Source organism: Cuculus canorus, chromosome 17 (assembly GCF_017976375.1).
Source record: "Cuculus canorus isolate bCucCan1 chromosome 17, bCucCan1.pri, whole genome shotgun sequence".
Taxonomy (NCBI): Eukaryota; Metazoa; Chordata; class Aves; order Cuculiformes; family Cuculidae; genus Cuculus; species Cuculus canorus.
This window is the reverse complement of record NC_071417.1, coordinates 9,206,532-9,228,111: the sequence shown is the minus strand read 5'-3', so window position 1 is coordinate 9,228,111 and position 21,580 is coordinate 9,206,532. Positions and strand designations below refer to the sequence as shown.

Sequence of the window (21,580 nt, the reverse complement as noted above, 5' to 3'; positions counted from 1 at the left end):
AAGAGCACTATAACATGAGAGCCACCACCAGGGAACTAAGACCCTCAGAGAAAGCCCTCTGCTCTAAACACCAAGTTAGCTGGGACACAAATTCCTCACAGCTTCAAAATAAAGCAGAAAGAACAGATCAGCACAACCGAGGTTCAGGAACAAACCAGCCAAGTGTGAGTCAGACTGACCAAGCGAGGATGCAGCATTCTCCAGATGGCCCTGCCTGACCACAAAGGCTCCACTGGGCTGCTGGACGGAGCGCAACATCCAGAACTGCCGGGAGACACCACTGCCTTGGGGGATGCAATCACAGAGGAGTGGGACAGCCAAGAGAAATGGCACAGACTGACAAGCCCCAAAGGAACAAGCTAACACCATGGAAGACCAAGGTGAGCACACGCCCTGTGGCAAGTTCAGAGCCACAGTATGAGACCACAAAAGCACTAAACCGGACTGGCACTGCAGCCGTGCACTGCTGTCGTGATGTCTCCTTTCCAGCCCTGTAATGACAAACATGATGGACCAGAGACATGGACAATATCATGCTGAGACTGGAGTTGCAGCACAGACCAGCGTGGTGCATCACACTGCAACACTGAAAGGAGATGCTTTACTCCAAAAAGTAGCAATGGGTTTGGCTAGCATTCCCGAAGAAACAAGTACATCCAAATGCTGGCTGAACTGGAGCCCAGCTTAGCAACTCCAACTTCTCGAGCTGCTCAGTAACACCCATCCAACGGGCGAGGCAATCAGGTTGCACTGCTTTTCATGTCCTCAAAATAAAACCAACCATGGTCAATTGTCAAAGACAAGACAACGTATTTGGCATGGAATCATGGAATGGTTTGGGTTGGAAGGGACCTCAAAGCCCATGCAGTTCCAACCCCCGCCCCTGCCATGGGCAGGAACACCTCCCACTGGATCAGGTTGCTCAAAGCCTCATCCAGAAGGTTCAGGCTGGACAACACAAACGCATTTCAGATTTTAATGCTGTACAAATAAACTGCAAAAAGAATCTCAAATCTCACAGTTGGAACTGGTGTGTATTTCTCCAGATTTCCATTAGCTATCCTGCCAGCTCTTCTGGCCAAGCAGCCTATAATTCCAAGAGTACCATTGTCATTCTGTCCTGTTTCCGTACCGTGCAATTTGGAATTGGGGCCGGGGGAGGGAGGAAGGGACATGAGGAGGCTAAAACTCAAATCCAGACAGTTCAATCTGTTAACCTGATTTTATATCCCTATTTTGTGGTACCAATTACAACCCCTCAAACATCTGTTTTAGCTGAGGGTTCCAAGTTCAAACACATTTCCTCCATCCTACAGATGTGCCGTGTCGCTGATCCGTTTCGGGCCAAGGCTCCTGCAGAGCCCCAACCACCACACGCCGTAGCTGAGAGGGCAGCAAGGTGGTGTCAGACGCCGAGTGCAGCACCGAGCACCTTTCTCACCTATCTAGGCAGGCAAGAAAAAACAAGTTGACTTAGGGAAGCATATTTAGCTCTGTAAGCAGCTTTAATAAATATCCCTGCTGCTCTATGAAGAATGCAAAAAGGAAAAGCAAGGAGAATTGCACCCCGATATACACTGATGGTTTGGGAAGGGACCCGCGAGCTGGCTGCTCTCAGCTGGGGAACTTGTTTTCAGTAACAGGCATGAAGAATTACAGCCTGTGCTGGATGACCTTTAAGCTTTACTTACCTGTCAGCTTGACAGTCATGTTACTGCACGTGCAGCCCACACTTCCAGCCCTCTGAGAGTCCCTGTGGCATTTAGAGCAGTTCTGGAGGAGCCCAGCCAAAACAACAGGCTGCATTACACCGAGATAAGCACCAGCTGCTTTTTATGTGATCTTTCATAGTGCTTAAGAATTCCCCTAGTAGACCAGAAGATCGATGCATATAGAGCACAAAAAGATAACCTTTACCCCTAAAGAAGCATCAGGGAACAAAGTGAAGGGTATGGAGATAACACACGTGCACCCAAATCGTGGTGAAACAGGACAGAGCAGGGTAGCCCACCTTCAAACCACACCACCTTCAAACACCACGCAGAACTTCAACAAATTGCTCCAAAAAGCGGCAGTGAATGGAAAAATGATGCTGGAAGGCACAAGGACGCTCAGCTACAAGTATTTCGTGCCTACACTTCACGCTGTGCTAAAGCAGAAGGGTGTATTGCTGAAGTACGTCTGGCAGCTCATGTCGAAGCTGGCTTGAGATTTTTTTTCCTGCCTCACAAACCGATCTCAGCAGATCCAAAAATTAAAATAAACCTTAAAAAATATATATTCACTGAAAACTATAAAAACATATAATCCACCTCCTGATCTGAACAACACAGCTTTGTGCCTATTTACTCCAAACTCCAACATGCAGTATAATTAATAGCAGTACTGCAGTGAGAAATTACTCATTGAAAACCAAATGATCCGAGGGCTGGAACACCTCCTGTACAAGGACAGGCTGAGAGTTGGGGTTGTTCAGCCTGGAGGAGGCTCCAGAGAGACCTTAGAGCAGCTTCCAGGATTGAAAGGGGCTCCAGGAAAGCTGGAGAAGGGCTCTGGATCAGGGAGGGCAGGGACAGGATGAGGGGGAACAGTTTGAAGCTGAAAGAGGGGAGATTGAGATGAGATCTTAGGAAGGAATGTTTTGCTGTGAGAGTGAGGAGGCCCTGGCCCAGGTTGCCCAGAGCAGTGGTGGCTGCCCCATCCCTGGAGGGGTTCCAGGCCAGGTTGGATGGTGCTTGGAGCCCCTGATCCAGTGGGAGGTGTCCCTGCCCATGGCAGGGGGTGGGACTGCATGGGCTTTGAGGTCCCTTTCAACACAAACAATTCTATGAAAAGCTAAGCATAAGGATGGCCATTTATACATACACGCACATCCCACCGTGTTTGCTGGTGCAAATACATGAATCAGCTGTAAAACAACAAATACACTCAGTTTTACATGCAAGAAGCATTCCCAGCCTTGTACCTGAGCAAAACAGTTAACCTTGCATTTCCAATTTGGAAACAAGGGCATCAGCCTGTTTCACAGGGGTAACTGCAAGCAGCAACTGTGGCCAGGGTGTGATAAAAAAATACCAAGTAAATGCCAACCATATACTCCAAGTCAGTTGCGTGCTCACAAATCCAGCATGAACTAACAAACCAGGAGGGTTTTACGTATTTAAAGTCAAAGGAGGGAGGAAAAGAAAGGCAATTTCAAGAGGTAAGAGTAGCACCTTGCCCTCCAGCCTTTGCTGATGACTTTCTTCCATATCAAGTGATCATCTGCCCAGTGCTGCCAGTTTTCCCGGCTCCCAGGGGACACGGTGCTTACTCTGGCTTGAATTTGTTATTGCCTGCTAATCCCCGGTGGTGCTAATTATACCCATTATCAGTTTGTCTGATTGTGCCTGATACGTGTCCAATATCGAAATGTGCAGTACCACAGGATGTCAAGTCCCGGTCAGGGTGGCACGGGAAGAGGATGCTTCCAAGTGTGGTGTTTCAGTCCAGCAGGTTTATACATTTCTGCCAGAGAAACAATGGATTTTCAAGGACTCCAAAACCCGGTCTCTATGGCAACTCTATGCAGAACTCAGGGGGGCGGAGAGGGAAGGAGGGGAAGTTCCCACATTTCTAAATACTCCAACCAGAGTGGGTTGAAGCCCATTTTCCAGGGACTACTTATAACAGTAACTGCAGGTGAAATGTATTGCCTAGAATCACAGAATCGCTAGGTAAGAAAAGATCTTTGAGATCATCGACTCCAACCGTATCTGCCTACTACTAAACCGGATCCCTGAGCATCTCACCTACCTGTCTTTTAAACACCTCCAGAGATGGCGACTCCACCACTAGCCTGGGCAGCCTCTGCCAGTGCCTGATATGCACAGATGGATGCAAATAAGATGCAGTTTTAGGCACACCTTCCCCGTCTACTTTTGCAGAATCCTGGTCAGGCATATTTGATAAGATTGCAGAAATGGTTACCTTAATATTCAGCTATAAAGAACTATAGCTCAATTACATATGTTTGCCCATCCACAGCCTATATACAGAGATGCTGTGGCTGGCCAAGATTTGGAGATCCACAAGAAAACCATCACCCTTCCTAAAGGGAGGACTTGGCCTTCAGAGTGGCTCAGTGATACTCCAGATGAAAGCTGTGACCACATCAGGCTGATCCTTAATCATTTTAAGTCAGATCCCACCACTGTTTTATTTCCACTGCTTTTTCAAATTCAATTATTGAAAAGAAAAGCAAGGAAAACCTAATTATGATGGATCGAGAGGTCCTGCTCAATGTCAGAGTCACTATAACCGATCCAACTACATCCAGCTTCTCCCACCGAGAGCCAGACCTCGAGAGTCATTACATGCTCACTGCAAAAAACACATTATATATCACTTATTGTTACCATCAACAAAATCTGGATTAAGACCAAGCAAATAAAGTTGAAGAAGCAGACTGATAATGTTCAAGAAATGCTATTGTCCTTTTCTGCAATGCGGGTATTAGAGAATTTCTCTAATGCGGGTATTCCGCCTTGGTGTCTAACTCAGAAGAAAAGCAAAGAGGAAAAATGGTCAGAGTCCACGTTTTACTTTGGCACCTCCAAACCAGAGAGACCTCTTATATCAGCAGGCACCATGAGAACATCAGCAGGTTGGCGGCCTCCGAAAGAACAACTGATATTTTTTCCCCTTAGGAGGCAGCAGCAGGTACCATTTTCATCATTTCTCTGTCAAGTTCCTGCCTTGAAGAGCAGGATTTTAAAGCTTTTACGACACAAAAACCCTCTTCCATTGCAGGAGGACTCTGCATCTCGCGATGAAGATGCCCGCTGAAAAGAGATTACACGCATCTTATTGGCATGAATAACCACATGGTAGAGGCGTAAAGTAAAATTATCTACTTGCCCAACAGTGACCTTCTACTTTATAGCTACATCATTACCTCCACATCCAGCCACTAATTCTACTCACATTTGTATTCACTGCACAAACCCATACAGGCGTGCACACAGCTCAGGGCTGGCGACACAACCTATTTCCTCTACTCAATGAGGAACCTCTTGGGATGGTTTGCTTCTCTGAGGACTATCAGAGAATCCTCCAGCGCAACGCCAGCCCTGCTGGCGGGACCTCACGGGCTCCTCGCTGCAACTCCAAGAAGCTGAGGAACTCCCTGGTATTTTAAATACCTAACACTGTCACCTAAGATCACAGATAAAGTCATGTACTGAATGATTATAACCTCAAAAAGAAACAGATAATCCATTTTTAGTATCATCACTCCCATGGAGACAACCAGAACAAAGCGATCCAAACAGCAAAGAGAAGAAACAGGCTCAGTAACCGATTCCTCGCTATACTGGTAACTCAGCACATCCAGAATAACCAACTTTGCCGTTCCACTTCAGCTCATCTAAACCTTTTCCCCTTAGTTTTGCCATGACATTCACCCCAGCAACACCACCACCAGCTGCATATTGGGAGAAAGAAATACCAGTTCGCATCCTGCCAGCCTGAAGCCACTGACAATCTGGCTTTTCACACGTGGCTACGTACCCAGCGTGACTGTAACCGAAGTCGGAAGCAGTTTCTAATCAGACTACTTTCAGAGTTAACAACCAGAATATAAGCAGACCAAAAATATTAGGAGACTACAGGGACAGAACTTGAAGAGAATACAGACATTTAATTCTTGTTCACGCGCCCTGTGTTAAACTGGGGCACTTCAAGTCCTCAGTGAGTTTCTGTTCTGACGCATCCTCAGAGAAGGGCTGAGATTATCACAAAAGCTTCGGTTAAACAAAATCAAAACAAACAAACCGGTACTTTAGAAGTGAAAATGTGCCTGTGAGTTTGCCTGAAAGGACATTCCTAGCCCTGGGAGTGGTGCGCCATGACCTCACCCAGCTGCAGACTCAGGCCAGGAAGTGTTTTGCTCATGTCTTCAAAATAGGAAGCTGGCATCCAAGTCGTATTCTTCAGAATCGATAGTTAAATTAAAACCAATAACAAATTCTTTTCTCATCACAAGCCAATATTGTGCTTTAATGAGCCATTTTACGACGCTGTCGTTTAAAGTCTAATATCAATCCTGAATATGATGCATGGAACAGTTACTGAGAGCAGATCTCTCGGCGTCCTTTGCTGCATCACTCAGGAAAGCTGATATTTTACCCTTCTGTGCATTCCTTCTCATTGCCATTAAACTGAATCTCTGCCTTTCGCTTGGAGTGCATCCCAGAAGTGACAGATGCAATAAGCATGAAGATTTAACTTGAAAAAATCCAACGATGTTTGAAAAGGCAGCTCACTAGAAGATACAGCGATGCCAACAGAGAACACAGAGACACACAAACGCTGATTAAGGCAATCTGTATAAAAGGCTACAAGTGACCATTGAAAAATTACTATTATGAGGTGCTACATTAAAACAAACACAAAGGCGATGCTCTCTGACAGGTACCCGAGTGTGTCAGGTCTTTCTACGGCTACTGAAAACACTGAAAAAAAACGTATAGACAAAATAAGCATGCACTGACTTTTATCACAACAGTATTTGATCTTCTACCTTTGTGTACACAGTCTTAGCAAACACAAAATTAGCTGGAATAAAACGTCTTGGTGAGTGCCCAGCCATCTGTTTTTTCCCTTTGAGCAGAAAAGATGATTCAATGCTTGTTATTCAAACGAAAATCAAATATATCCTCTCCTGCCTCACACACACAAGATCCCTGCTGTTTCCTCTGTCCTTTGCACACTCAGCACACACGAACACGCTTCTTGCGGGACAGACTGTGCCAGTTCACACCATTTTCCCACACTTCCAGCAGGCACAGAGCTTCTCTCCTCCGTGTGGTGCTCACAGAGGCACAGAGAGAGCATAACGCCAGGTAATATGGATACAGCCTGGCCTAGAACTAAACCAGAATTGCCATCAGCAAACTGGAAAACCAGCCTTGTGTGTTCAAAACGTCTCTCTTTCATTTCGCTAACATCCTCGGTCTCGCTTATATTAATCCACACACATCTGCGTGAATAGACTGAATGGTTTGGGTTGGAAAGGACCTCAAAAACCATCCAGTTCCAACCCCTGCCATGGGCAGAGACACCTCCCACTGGATCAGGGGCTCCAAGCCCCATCCGACCTGGCCTGGAACCCCTCCAGGGATGGGGCAGCCACCACTGCTCTGGGCAACCTGGGCCAGGGCCTCCCCACCCTCACAGCAAAACATTTCTGCCTAAGATCTCATCTCGATCTTCTCTCTTCCAGCTCAAAACCATTCCCTCTCATCCTCTCCCTGCCCTCCCTGATCAAGAGCCCCTCCCCAGCTTTCCTGGAGCCCCTTTCTGTATGGGAAGCTGCTCTCAGGTTTTCCCACAGCCTTCTCTTCTCCAGGCTGAACAACCCCCAACTCTCTCAGACGTGCTCAAACCAACCTTTACAGCACTGAAACTCTAGCTACGAAAACCCCTACAACACCAATGCATATCACTTATCCTTAACAATAAAACTGCATCAATCAGTTTTACTTTTGTTTCCAGTCAGCTCTCACTCCCTTCATATTTTGTTGTTAAAACCTGTCTCCTGTGCAGCCCCAGCATCATATTGTCCAGTCCCAGCATCACATTACCCACCCCCAGCATCGCATTATCCAGTTCCAGCATCGCATTGTCCAGCCTGGGGACCATAATCCAGCGTTCGTGTCCCTGCACACCGGACACCTTTCCATGCACCATCACCGACTGTCACAGAGCATGGAGAAGCAGAAACCTTCCAATTCTGCATTCTGACGCATCGCTATCGAACAACGTGGGGGTTGTAGAGATCCCTTCCAGCCCAAACCATTCACAGAATCATAGAATCTCCTGGTTGGAAAAGACCTTTGAGATCTTCAAGCTCAACCATACCTGTCCACTACTAAACCATCTCCCTTAAGCACTTCATCCACCCATCTTTTAAATCATTTTGGCTTTCTGGGGAGGAAAGCAAAGCCCAGGGACGTGTCACACAGCCTTGCACATCTTCAACCGGCCTCATTAGCATCATTAATAACAGCATGACACCAACCCAGCCAACACCAGCGGAAAGGGAAGAAAATAAACCCCTAAAACCGGTTATCTTTTGTCCTCTGCAGCGGCACCGGCTGGCAGAGCTCCGGGGGCGACACGGCTGCGGCGGCACAGCCAAAAGAAAGAAATAAGGGGGGTGGGGGGGTGGGGGGATAAAGAGCGGGGGGAGGGAAAAAATGGGGGTTAAAAAAAGGGGGAAAAACGATGCTGAACAAAAGAACACTCATTTCTCTCGCTGCATCGCTCGGGTAATCAGGTGTACGAGGCTTGAGGGCAGCCCGAGGTGGCTGCAAAGGCTGCCCCCCCCCCCTCGCTCCGCACCCCGCGATCCGGATGCGGGCACGTTCGCTGCCTAATAAGGAGGAAAGCGGGGGTGAAGCCCCGCGGGGGAGGACGATTTAAGCCTCCCGAGCAGCACCCATCGCCTCGAAAAAGACCTACCCGGGTCGGTCGGACCCTTTTCTGCTTTGCCTTGCCATCCTCCCGCCTCCCCGCTGCCCCACAGCCCCGCGCACCGCGATCCCGAGCCGCCTCCCCGCGTTCGCTCCTCTGCCCGGCGGAGCCGCCGCCTCCTCCGCCGCCGCCGCCCGACTGAGCGCTGCGGGGCGGGCGATAGGCTCCGCCCCTCCTTGGCCACGCCCAAGTGTGGGCGTGGGAAGGAGGGGCGGAGCCTATCGCCCGCCCCGCAGCGTTGAGTGACAGCGCATTCAGCCAATGGCAGCGCGGCATTCTCTAGCTCCGCCCCTTTGCACAACATATGAAGTGGGCGTGGTTAGAACGGGTGGCCGGAGGCTGTAAGCCCCGCCCTTCGTGTGCCGGCAGACTTGATTGACAGCGCGCTCAGCCAATTGGAGCGCGGATCTGGCTGGCTCCGCCCCCTCCCTCCCGCCCTCTATGTGGGGAGGGCTGAGCTGCTCCCCATCATGGTCCCTGTTGCCCTCAGGCATGGTGTGCTGGTTCTCAGCCTGGTTGAGGCGTCTTCCCCTCACAGCCCCTTGCAGGGATGGAGCTGTCAGCCTCTCCTGTGGGAGGGATGGGTTAGGAAAGGGAAAGGGTGGGTGGGATTGAGGCTCTGCCTCAGCAAAAGTCAACACTGCAAGGCCTAAAGGAGGCACAACCCAATGGATGTGGCTCCTGGAGCAGCTGGAGCCTCCATTCGGTGGAAACAACACTATGGGGAACCAGCCATTCCGCAAGGAACTCTACTCGACCGCCTCATTTTGTCGTGCCCATCTTGCGACCGTGGAAAACAGCGCTGCCAGCGAGACGGGGACAACCTGCCCCAGAGGGAGGTGACCCTGCCCATGGCATAGGAGTTGGAACTGGGTGGGCTTTAAGGCCCCTTCCAACCCAAACCGTTCTGTAAAAAGGAGACCTGAAGCCTCTGCTGAAAAATCGCAGCTAAACGACAAGCGCAGGACGGTAGCTGGAAACCAACCTTTCTCCCCATTGCACTAGAAGTAAAGCTGCTTTGGGGGCTGCTGGCTTTTGTCGGTGTAAGGAGGGATATGTCATGAAGTTCTGGAGCCCTCAGCACAGGAAGGAGCTGTTGGAGCGACGCCAGAGGAGGCCATGGAGATGATCCAAGGGCAGGAGCACCTCCCCTACGAGGACAGGCTGAGAGAGTTGGGGTTGTTCAGCCTGGAGAGGAGAAGGGGAGACCTTAGAGCAGCTTCCAGTACTGAAAGGGGCTCCAGGAAAGAAAACGGGAGAGGCTCTTGATCAGGGAGGGCAGGGAGAGGGCAAAAGGGAATGGTTTAAAGCCAAAAGAGGGGAGAATGAGATGAGATCTTGGGAAGAAATGTTTTGCCTTGAGGGTGGTGAGGCCCTGGCCCGGGTTGCCCAGAGCAGTGGTGGCTGCCCCATCCCTGGAGGGGTTCCAGGCCAGGTTGAATGGGGCTTGGAGCCCCTGAGCCAGTGGGAGGTGTCCCTGCCCATTGCAGGGGTTGGAACTGGATGATCTTTGAGGTCCCTTCCAACCTAAACCATTTCACAACTCTGTAATCACTGCTGCTGTTCGATGAAACAGCTGACAGTTATTAATACAGCAATGGTTATTAACACAGTGCACAGTAAGACGGTGAGTACCTGTGCAGCAAATCCCTCCAGGGACACAGGGTAAAACCACTCTCAAAGACTGCATGTTTCTGTTCCTCCGGGGAACTTGAAGAGCGGATGCAAGATGCTAGAGCACATTGCACAAGGTTTACCATACATGGCCAAAACCAAAAGCCAGCATAGCTTCCTTATACGTTTTGGCTGATATCTGCAAATTCATTCGCACGTGGTTAGGTGCTTAAGGGGCCTCATTTTTCAGGGGAGCGACACACCCGTTAACTCCCTTTATAGTTCTTTAGAATTTGGAGAAATGCATGTGGTGGTGAGCTGAGCTGAGAACCCTCCTCTTCCCCCATGAAACTGCGAGGGGGCTGTGAACTGCCTCCTGCTGAGTGATAGCTGGGTGTGAAAACATGCAGCGAGCCTGGTAGAGATGCATTTGTCATGGTCTGGCTGGTCTGACTGATTACAGCTGATGGCAACATCAGATGCCACAGTAGCTACAAATTAAACAAACAAATGGTATCCAACAGTTGTTAAACTTCGGCGCTCCTTCAAGCACGGATTCAGTAAGCAGAAAAGTCCCTCTTAGGCACTGAGCAACACCTTGATAAAAACATTAGACACCCAAAAATCAGAGTTGCACGCCTGCATCCCTGCCATGTGCTGCCCGCGGCACCAATTACTGTGAAATTAATACCTTCCTTCTGAAAGCCAGCCCAGCACGCTTACTCTCCACCCTCCTCCTTCAAACAATCTCATTAAAGCTAAAAAAGAAGAAAACACAAGCAGTTTGGCAGCCTGGGAGCAGACCTGCAGGTAATCTGTAGGTTAGTGGGTTTAGGTTGTGATTCATATTTTCCAGGTAGGTACGTGACTCGCTGAAGGTCACACAATGAGTCAGTGATAGAGCTGAATGTCTTGACTGCCAGTCCACAGTCATTAATTAATTAGGAGTCTCAAACCTGTGCCTCAAAACTTTATAGAGAACTATTAATGCAAGCATATAAAAGGGTACTCAAAAATGTGTCTATGTATAGTTCCTTCTAGCTCAAAACAGTAGCCAAGCTGGAGATGATATTTTAATCACGCACCAGGCAATCCTCTACCATGGGCTGAAAAACAGCAGTGAAGGCAGCAGCACCCAGCACTACCTGACAGCTTGGAAGAGAAACCAAGGAATATTTTTGGCATCCGTCTAAAAAGAGAGTGATGTACAGGAGACTGAAAGTGAAATTTGTCCTGAGAAACCTGATCGGAACCTAATCCTCTCAAAAATCACCACCTGAATGGCTGGTTCACATGGTCGCTGCAGGGGTGGATACTCCTGCAGCACAGCTTGCTCGGCACAGCGTTGGAAGAGTCATTAAGGATGGACTCAGAAAAATACTTGTCGAATTTTCACTAGTGTTGCCTTAAGCGTTTGGATGGAAATGCTCCAAAGATCTCTCACATCCTGACCTGGATTAATGAATTATTTAGATCGCAACAGCTCACCGTGCAAGGTGACAAGGAAATGACAAGAATTTCAGGCTGAAGTCATAGAATCATTTGGTTGGAAAAGACCTTTGAGATCTTCAAGTCCAACCATACCTGCCCACTGCAGTAAGTCAATGACAGAAGGAATGGCTGAGGTTTTACACGTGCTCTTTGGTTCCACTGTAAACAGTAATCTTCATCACTTCAGCTGAATAAAACCATCCTAACAAACGGTACTTCAGTTATAGCTAGAGTGCTGTAAAGCCAACAGCTTGTCAAAATATGTCACAAATTCTAATATTCGTGAAGGAAAATATCCTATTACCAAATTCTTGCAGCTACAGGGAACCACACAACAAAGTTTGTCCCTCTATTTTATCAGCAACAACACGCCCGATTATTAAATTTTGCTGAAAAGACTCAAAAGATATTCAAAAACCACATTTCACCAGCTTTATCCATCCTGCATACTTTAACCTCTGCTACATCGATGCACGATTGCTGCAGTCTATCTCACAGCCTTTATACGGAAACAGCACCATGTCTGCAGACTCCACCTCTGAAACTTATGTCAGCAGCTAAATTTAGCTTGCTTGCAAATATGCATCAATTCCATCGCTGCAATAAATCACGCTGGTTTGCTCCTGTGATGATCTTGACATGCCTTATAAGCAGCACGTTTGGTGTGCCCCACAGCCTTCCTTGCCAGTGAGGTGTTACAAGTTAGAAAAGGTGAAGAAAGAAGCCCCAAAAGGTAGAAGGGTTGTTGGTAAAGTCTAGAGCACAGGTTCTTGCCATCTGCTTGGAGACACGGTACCAGCACGGCTGGAAAATCACTGTGCTTGTGACATATTACAGGGAAAATCAGCCACCGAACCAGGAAAGAATCTCAGACATTTGTGTCTGAGTCCTCTCCCCTGACACCGTGTGGGGTTCAGACTAAAATTCCAAGCAGCCTAAGATTTTAAACTGAAGGAAGGGAGATTGAGATGAGATCTTGGGAAGAAATGTTTTGCTGTGAGAGTGAGGAGGCCCTGGCCCAGGTTGCCCAGAGCAGTGGTGGCTGCCCCGTCCCTGGAGGGGTTCCAGGCCAGGTTGGATGGGACTTGGATCACCCTGATCCAGTGGGAGGTGTCCCTGCCCATGGCAAGGGGTGGAACTGGGTGGGCTTTGAGGTCCCTTCCAACCCAAACCATTCCATGATTCTAAGACAGCTAAATAAGACATTAAGAAGTAACCTTATTGGAAATCACACAGCATAGACTGTTTGCTGGGGGACTTTGCTAGGATCTGAGCAGTGCTCAGACCAGGGACAGATGCAAACACCTGAGGCACTTCTTTCTACGATAAACGTTGACGGCTTCTTTGGCCATCAGCTGATTTTATGCAACTTGGCTTGGAGTCTCCGAGCAATCTTAGATGGAGAGCAAACCCATTCATTCAGAACCAGCAAAAGTCGTTTGAGGGATGACTTTGTTTCAAACATCTCAATTTGCTTAAATCCTCATTGCTAAATATATTCTGAATGAAGGAAAAACAGCTTATGGAGGGTTTAGAGAGCTCAGCAATTTAAAGTCCTGTTATTTTGCAGCTTAACTTGTAAGTCATGCAAAATACGCTGGACATGACGTTTTGTGTTTGAAACCTCGGATTTGCAGATATCCATATTATACAACTTTTGAAAGACAATTGTGTCCACTATTTACCTCTTTATTTCCTGAAGCCTTCGGATATTCTAGTATTATATTGGAAACACTAGGTTCTCCCACCTACGAGTTGCATGTTTTTATGTCTTCTTCTGTGTCTCCCCTGGTTTAGATACAGAAGGACCAGACTGAGCATCGCTGCTCGCACTGAAATCCATGACATGATCGTACATTTCATTTAACATTTCTGGAATGCAGTGCTTTTTTAATGCAGGGAAATCTGAACTGACTGCAGTGAAAAAAAACCCACCTCAATCTCTTTTCTGTCCATGGAATAGGATTAGATTTAGTCTTTGTGCCTTGTTTTCTTGATGTCTGTTGGCACATATGGGAGGTGAGGGGAGCTCTTTCAAACTGCTTACAAGCCTGGTTTTTAAGGGACGTTTCAATGATCATCGAATGTTGAGCAGCTGCCAAGAGAGAATTGCACCAACAGCCACCACCTAACAGCTCTGGATTACAGCTGATCAATTCTTTTCTTGGACAGGATTCTGTGTTCCGCCCAGGGAAGTGTTGCCCTGTGCTGATCTGTTCCCCAGATCCAGCAAAAATGGAGAGAGAGAGAGGGAGAGCAAAATCCGTTCGGTTTGGCCTTATTCAATCCTTGGCCAGAAAGGGGAGCTGTAGAATTATGGAATGAAGACAAGGAGAGCAATATGTTCAATCAGATTGTTAATAGAACAGCCAGGAAGGGAGAAGTGTCTGAGACCGTATCCGAGCATGTGGCCAAGGAAGAAAGAGGAACACGTGGATCAAAGCAGATGGTTAGGAGTCCGCATCCTTTAGTTTTATTCCCAGGTCTGCCTTGCCTTTCTGCGTGACATCAAACAAGTCCCTGCGCTACTTCTAGACCCAGTAAAATGGATTTCAATCCAAAGCCCCCTCCCCAAAGGGGAAAGAAAATCCACTGCAGCAAGCAAGCACTCGCGCTGGCATCACTTGGTGTGGTTGGAAGGTGCTGGAGGCTGACAAGGGATAATAAGCCCACATTAGGTCAGGATGGCTATTAATAATTCATGCTATTGTTATTAATGATTTAAAATACATTTCATAAAGCACATCTATCACTCCATGCACACACTTTTGTGTGCGTTAGATGCAGTAATGCAGATGTCATGCACACCCCTGCCAACTTGTCTATAGGAAAGGCACAGGAATATGTGCTGCCACGGCTTTTACAGCAAAAGGAAATCTCTAAATTAATATCAAACTAGTCTATTTCCTCCTGTATTTTTCTTCTCCATCATTGCACAGAATCGTGAAATACATTTTTCTTTCTGTTTTCCCACATTTGTGACAAAAGGTAGGTGGTCCCAATACCTAATTAAAATGTCTGGACACCAAATAAAAAGGAAGCAATTAGTTGCAACAGATGGGATTTTCTTTGTCGCTATCTCCGCTACACCAGATGATTAACTAGGAAGAGAGAGACAAGAAAGCAGAACACAATAAGAAATGAAAAAAAGCAAGCTGTATTTTATTTACACCATGAATATCCTGGGATCGACACTTCCTATCATTCTGGATAGCAGAAAAAAAACCCAGGCAGGCACCCCGTAAGCAGCAGGGGCTTTGAGGAGCGAGCAGTAACGCGATGCTTGGCACTGTGACTCGGACCACTCTGTGTTAAACTTATCACATATCCTAGTCTTGTTCTCACTGTTCAACCCGTTTTGAATCCTTTTGCCATCTTGTTCTGTTTCTCTCCCTGCTGTCTAGGATCAAGTTGGGCCAAAGGTGCTGGAAAAATCAGAGGTGTAAGAAAGGAATCATGTAATGGTAAAGATATGCGAGGCGTTTGTGTTCAGTCAGGCGGTGTGAGATTGGGGAGGATACGTGTTCAGAAATAGATTTAAAAAGAGAAAACAGACTCTGTCACGGCTATGGCAAAATGAGAAGCTCTTCCTGCTCTTCTTTATTGCAATATTTTCACAGCTCAGCACTGAAATAGATTGTCTTGACCCTCCCCTTTCTACTTCTTCTGAAGAACAAGTAGGTAAACATCTGTTGAGTTATTTAGCTGTAGCTGGAATTGCCTTAGGGATGGAACACAATTTCTTGTAGTCCCTTCTAACCCCTCTTCTGCTGTCAGATCACCTGCTCTTCAGTTCCCCCCCAAGGATGCCTGCCTCACCGCTGTTGAAAGCATCCCTCCGTCTGATCTGCCTGATGCAAACACGCCACATCAGCTGTACCATTTAATCAGACAAATCTCTCACTCGCGGAGGAGTGGAGAGGCTGCGTAGATGCAGACACCCTGATAATGCCAGCGCTAGTGCTGCTTCATCTACGGAGCCGGAGTTTTACAGACGGTTTGCGGTGACAAATATTTCACAACCCTATTTCTTTACATCGTGAGAATGTCTCTTCTGCTGCTTCCTGAGAGAACAGGATTTATTTATCATCCCTGCAGGCTTTTTGTTATCACTGACACACACACAAACTCTGTGGCGATGTTCAGATTCTGACCTGGTTTCATGACTTCTGTGAATGAGGGGGATTGACAGCACAATGTACCGAACACAGTGGGAGAATCACACCTATTTTTTTAATTAAACATGCTATTCCGTTCAAAGCTAGCAGAGATTTCCTGTGCCTTAACACATTTATTTTCCCTTATAAGGAAATCCACAGTCCCAGATTGTCACTGAATAGAAGATGTAAGTTAACCAGCATGGGTCCAATATGTCCTTGCAGGACCCAAACTTTCAAACAAACACTCATTTCTAATCTCTCCCTATTTCTACATAACTGTTTTTTCACCAATAACACTCCAACAAAGTTCATTTATCCACGGTTTTTCAGTGGAAGGATTTCCAAGCTGATGTCATTCTCCCCAAAGCCTTATTCAGCCAAGTCACAGTGTGGGAGAAAAGGAACCGAAGGGAAATCATGCCTCCTTTCTATGTCATACCTAAAATAAAATGATCCTAGCTCACCCAGTGCCTGGAGAGGCAAATACGCACACGCGACAGTGGGAGGAAGCGTCAGATGGAGACTTCTGCACTGATCTAGTCATGAAAGACGGCATAGGAGTACTGGATATGATACTTATTTATATTCAGGAGAGCCTTAGAAAGCAAACCCCTTTCTCAGAAAACAATTTCATTGCAAGAAGTGCTTTCACCGGGCTGCTGGTGGATGTGAGTCAACCCCTGGTTTAGGTCCTGCCTCGTTATGACCTCGGCGTGCCCTGAGCGTGTGCCGTCTGTTATTGGCTATGACAAGGCAGGTATTTTCCGAAAAGCCTCATGACTGCCGTGTTTCCACCTCCCTTCCCCACCCAACTCTCAGCTGCAGCGCGCTCCGATCCCCCCCTGGCCCCCACACCGCCAGGCAGAGCCGGGGGCTGCCAGCCAGCCCTCACACCTCACCTTTTCTGGCAACGCTGGGCGGTGGCGTTGCTGCCTTCCCCTCTGTCGGCTTGGGCTTTTCGAAGGTTTTCTTGGCGTCGGCAACTTTAAGCACTTTCTCATCCTCCTGACTCTTCCTCCCCTTCCGCTCGGGCTCCTCTGGGCCCCCTCCTCCTGCAGTCCTGCCTCCAGTTAGCTGCTCCGCGCCTGCAGCTGCCCACTGCTCCTTGGCAGGCTTCGCCGCATCGCCGCGGGGCTCCAACATCGCCTCCGTCATTGCCACGGTCTTGCTCATACTCAAAGCCAGGCTCTCTTTGCTGTGGGACCTGACAGGAGGGACCGGTGGGGTCTTTTTCGGGCTGTAGGAATCGAGTATCCCTGCATCTGCCTCACCTCCAAGCCATTCCATGCTCTCAAGGAGCTGGCTGCTGCTCTGTCTCGAAAGCTTTCCAGTGTCTCTAGCCACCGAAGCATAATTTGCAACCGCAGAGACCGTTCTCTCGAGGCTCTTCACTACCTGCTTGTCTGGCTCGGGCTTCCTGGCCGGATCCTCCTCGCCAGTCTGGCCATTCTGGCAAAGGTCCGGAGCGCCGTCAGGCTGGGGGACAAAGCTTGCTGTCTGCCTGAAGCTTTCAGCTGCCTTGCTGCTTTCTCTGGGGACGTAGGAAACAGATGTTGTTGCCTCCTGTTTGCTTTGCAAAATGTAATCCATGAGCATGGCATTTCGCTCAAAGCTATCTGACCTGATGGGGACACTCGGCTTGTTTCCCTCCGAGGGAGAGTTCAGGGTCAGTTTATTCACTTGCCTGTTCTCTGCACTGCTTTCAGAGTCCGAACGGCTTAACTGCCTCCTCAGGACTCCCTGGAAAGCATTGAGTCTGTTTAGGCTCGGACTTGCCACCTTCCCATCACCTGGGCAGCTCTCCTGCATCACAGGTACCTTGTACTCTGTCGCCTCCCATTCCTCTTCAGGTTCTGCTTCTGCTTCTTCAATCAGGCGCCTGTACTCACTCTCCTCCAGCCTGTACACCACCGGCTTCACCGTCCTGCCCGTGCCCGCTCGCCCGTGCCCCACCTCCATTTCGTACACCTTCGGAGGGGCTTCTCCCTCCTCCCTGCTCCTGCTCCCTTTCCACATGGGATAGTCTTCCAAGCCCAGGTTCCCTGCCAGCCCACACTGTCCTCTCTGCCCACTGCTCCGCATCTCTGATTTCTTGGCAGGGGCTTGCGTGTCACTGCCAGGGTCAGGAAGGTCCCTCCTCTCCCGCCTGTGCCCCAGGCCCTCCTGTCCAAGGGTACAATCCTCGCACGTCCCTGCAGAGGCTCCCCGGGAAGCAGCGCAGTCTCTCCCCCTCGTCTTACTTGTCTCATCCTGTAAATATCCATAGTACTGCCAGGTGGAGGCTTCCATGGCCGGGAGCTCGGTCACTGTAATTCCTGGTCCAAATGCTTTCAAACTGGCCAGTAAGGTTTCTTCCCACCTTGGGTCTCGACAGACTTTCAGCACCGCCTTCTCCTTCCTCCACTACTGGGAGAGACGGAGGCAGTTTGGAAGCCTCCGTGCCTGGGTCATGTGAATCGGCGTTTTTTAGCCTCATGGCCAGCAGAGATGAAAATGCACGTTGGCGCGATGGAGCCCATCCTCTGCGGCAGGGCAGGAGGCTCTCTCCTGACACAACAGCTGTCAGAGTTGATGCTACGCTGGTCCCTACCCAAATATATCCCACCTGAGTAACTGTAAAAGCACGTCCCAGCTTCTAATTCACTGGTCCATGGCACTTCACAGGCAGGACTGCATCGTTCTTCAGGGACTCTCCTCTTTTCCCCAACCTGCTGCACCAGTAACTCCCTACAGTCCCGTGCAGCAATTCTCCCTGGCTTCCCTCCGATCTCACTGCTTCCAGACTGATTTACTGCCAGGTCATCTGCTGCAGCTCGCCTGGGCAGGATCACCTCCGTCAGCTCCTCCGTGGGTTCCACGGAGAGCTTGGAAACCCGCATCCGTGCCCCTGGCACCCTTCCCTGCCTCCCCTGCTCCCGACGGACACGGAGCGTCTCCCCCAGCGCTCCTTCCTTGGAAGCGGAGCTCAGCCTTGGTCTGTGTCCCAGTGTTTTGGGGAGAGATTCTGCCTGCACAGAGATGGATCGGCTGGAATGATCTGCGGGAATATGTTGTTGCTAAGGGAATTGCCGTAACATTAAAAAATCTCCCCGAGATAAACAAGAAGCCTGACAGCAGCCTCAGAAACGACTTTCCCTTAGGAGGCTCCAAAACATAACATCAAAAATCCCTATTAACGCTCTGGGCATTTCTCTAAACAACCCTCTGAGCGGAAAGTTCCTCCCTTTGGATTATCATTCTGCCAAACGGGCTCCTGTAAACTCTTCGGAAGGAGGGGGAGCAGGAGAGCTGGAGGGCTCTAATCCATTTATACACAGCCGGGATGCTTGGCATTGCAGCGAGCCGCGGCGGCTGCCACGGCTCCCACCCAGCAGCTCTTCCCCAACGCTTTGCCTTTTATGGTGCATGAGGTGCCGGCTGCCCACGATCGAAGCATCCCGAGGCAGGATGAGGGAAAACACCTAGACAGTCCCAAAAGAGACACCGGCAGCGGCACAGCCTTCACGGGCACCTCTGCAGTGCCGGGAGATGCATCCCAGCTTATTGACCCCAAAGTCAGCCTGAAGAGTTTGCAAAGAGCCCCCGGCTACCTGCCCACCAGCCCCAGGTCAAAGCCATCCTGCTGACACTCAATGGGGCTGGAAAATCCTGCTGGGGCCTCATCCAGAATCCCCAGGGACTCCGTCAGCCCTCTGAGCACAGCAAATGCTCACATGGGCTGTGTGGGTGATGTCTGGACCACAGCCTCTCACGCCACCACCTCATCCCCTGCGCTCCAAGCCAGCTCAAAAGCAAGTGGTGGCCACCTCCGAGGGGAAGAAGCAAAGGATGACGTTTATCCCAGCCCTTATCAGCCTGGGAGCCAGCCAGCCCCACTCGCAGGGACAGTTTTTTATCAATGCACATTGCAGAGCTGCTCTGCAGTGAGACAAAACACCATTTGTTACCACTGGAAGGTTTAAATCCCTACTGAGGTTACCCAAACCAAACACAACTGCTTCCCAGCAGGATCAGGGCCGGTGGCTGAGCTCCCGAGCCATGCCAGGAGCAGGCGATGCTCCCTGCTGACGTCAGCCGTGGCAGGGGACCTCGCAGCACCGATCCTGCCAGGTAGTGAAATGTTGCATGAAAATATTGCTGCACTGATCCTGCAAAGTAGTGAAACACTGCAGGAAAATATTGCTGGCAGTCACACAAGGGATGGATTTTAAAGCCAAGTCACTTCTCCATGGGTTAAACTCACCAGACTCAGACACACTTAACGTTGGCACAATGACCTGATTAATAATTCAGGGTTTTTTCCACCTGAGCCAATGCCAAAACCAAACACATTATAGGCTTCTCACTAAATAGATTTGGAAATCCCAGCTTGGCCTTTTTGTCTTGTCTTTCATGCGGACTGCAGAGCCCAGGGCTGGGGTGGAAGATGCGCAGCTGGGTCTGCGGACACTGGCTTGCACTGCTTTCCCGCGAGCCGCTTGTTCGGACCCAGGAAAGTCTGACACAGCGGGAGCAACGCAGTTTCTGCTCCTGAACTGTCTGCATAAAAGGAAATGGCAGCTGCTGCAACATCGCCGCTGCTGCCCCATCCTTCAAAGCAGAGAGGAAGAGACTTTTAGGGAATACGCAACGGCCAGGGCGAGGGCTAGGGCTGGAGCAAACCCAGCTGGTTCATGAGCTGTTCATGGATGAAGCAGCAGAGATGCTCCTATTGATGCAAAATGCAGGTGCACACACAGAGGACTTGCCATGGTGGGAGCCCCAAAAAGCAGCACATTTGCAATGGTTGGATGGACAGAGAGCCCCATGTCCACCGCCCCTCCGTCCACTGCAGGAACCACCTGATCTCACATCGGCAGTGCTGATTTTTGGCTTCTGCTTAGGAAAATATTTACTTCTCTGTCTCTTCAGAGGCCAATGTGGCTCTCCAGGCTCCACGCGGTGTAAACAGGCACAGAGACATCATCCCAGGGCTGTGGGCAGCTGGAGACCCACTGCTGGAGCAGCAGCTTCTCCTCATTGCTGCAGTAGGCTGCTGGTGGTAAAGTGCAGCAGCGGTCCTTTGCAACCTTCCTGTGGCTTCTCCACATGCATCACTAAAATCACCTCATTCACCTACCAAACCTCGTCCCCCAACAACATCACTGAAAGATCTCATCAGCCCTGTGGTCACCCCACCCCAACATTAAACTGGGAAGCACTTGCAGGGAACCATCCTCTTCCATGATAGGCAAAGGACTGAGTTAGAGGGTCCTGGAGAAGATCAGCCCCATTCTGATCACTGCTCAGCACCATTCACTGGCTCCTCCACTGAGCCGAGGGGTCTGGCTGGGTCTTGTGGGCTCCCCACCACCCTGGGTACCAACCAGGAGGGCACCCAGCACCAGGCGGCCCTTGCCACCAGCTGCCCATGAATGCTTCAAGCTTCAGCATCTATTTTCACCAACAAGGCTATAAATAATCCCTCTGACGGTCGCTGGAGAGAACTTGTGTTGCTCCAGATGTTGCCTGGCTTTGCCATAGCAACATCACAACAGGATGTAACATTCGGCCACAACAAGAACCGCACCGTAAAGAACCAAATTTCAATCATAACAAGAACAAAACAAGACACAAACTCACCGGCCGTTGCAGGGCACCCTTTGGCCATCGTGCAGTCCTGTCTCTTGGTGCCTCTCTGACGTGTAACTTCTTACATCAGCTCTTGAGGTGCAAACCTCAAACAGCCACGGTGAGGAGATCTCCATCCTCAGGAAACCAAGATGAGCAGGGAATGTTGTCTTGTGAATCAGCCAAGG

The 21,580-nt window shown here is 49.4% G+C and overlaps 1 protein-coding gene across 2 annotated transcripts in view; it reads right to left on the bottom strand.

The window, feature by feature from the left end:
• Positions 1–18,366, bottom strand: part of CORO1C (coronin 1C) — a 58,875-nt gene extending 40,509 nt beyond the window's left edge. Inside the window, exon 1 of one of the 2 annotated variants that reach the window (XM_009560464.2) lies at positions 16,682–18,366. In XM_009560464.2, the coding sequence (XP_009558759.2) occupies positions 16,682–18,071 (1,390 nt within the window). In that variant the 5' untranslated portion in view covers positions 18,072–18,366. Of the gene's footprint in view, positions 1–8,579; positions 8,703–16,681 lie in introns of those variants that run through there. The other variant, XM_009560463.2, reaches the window with a different exon arrangement.
• Positions 18,367–21,580: the final 3,214 nt, after the last annotated feature.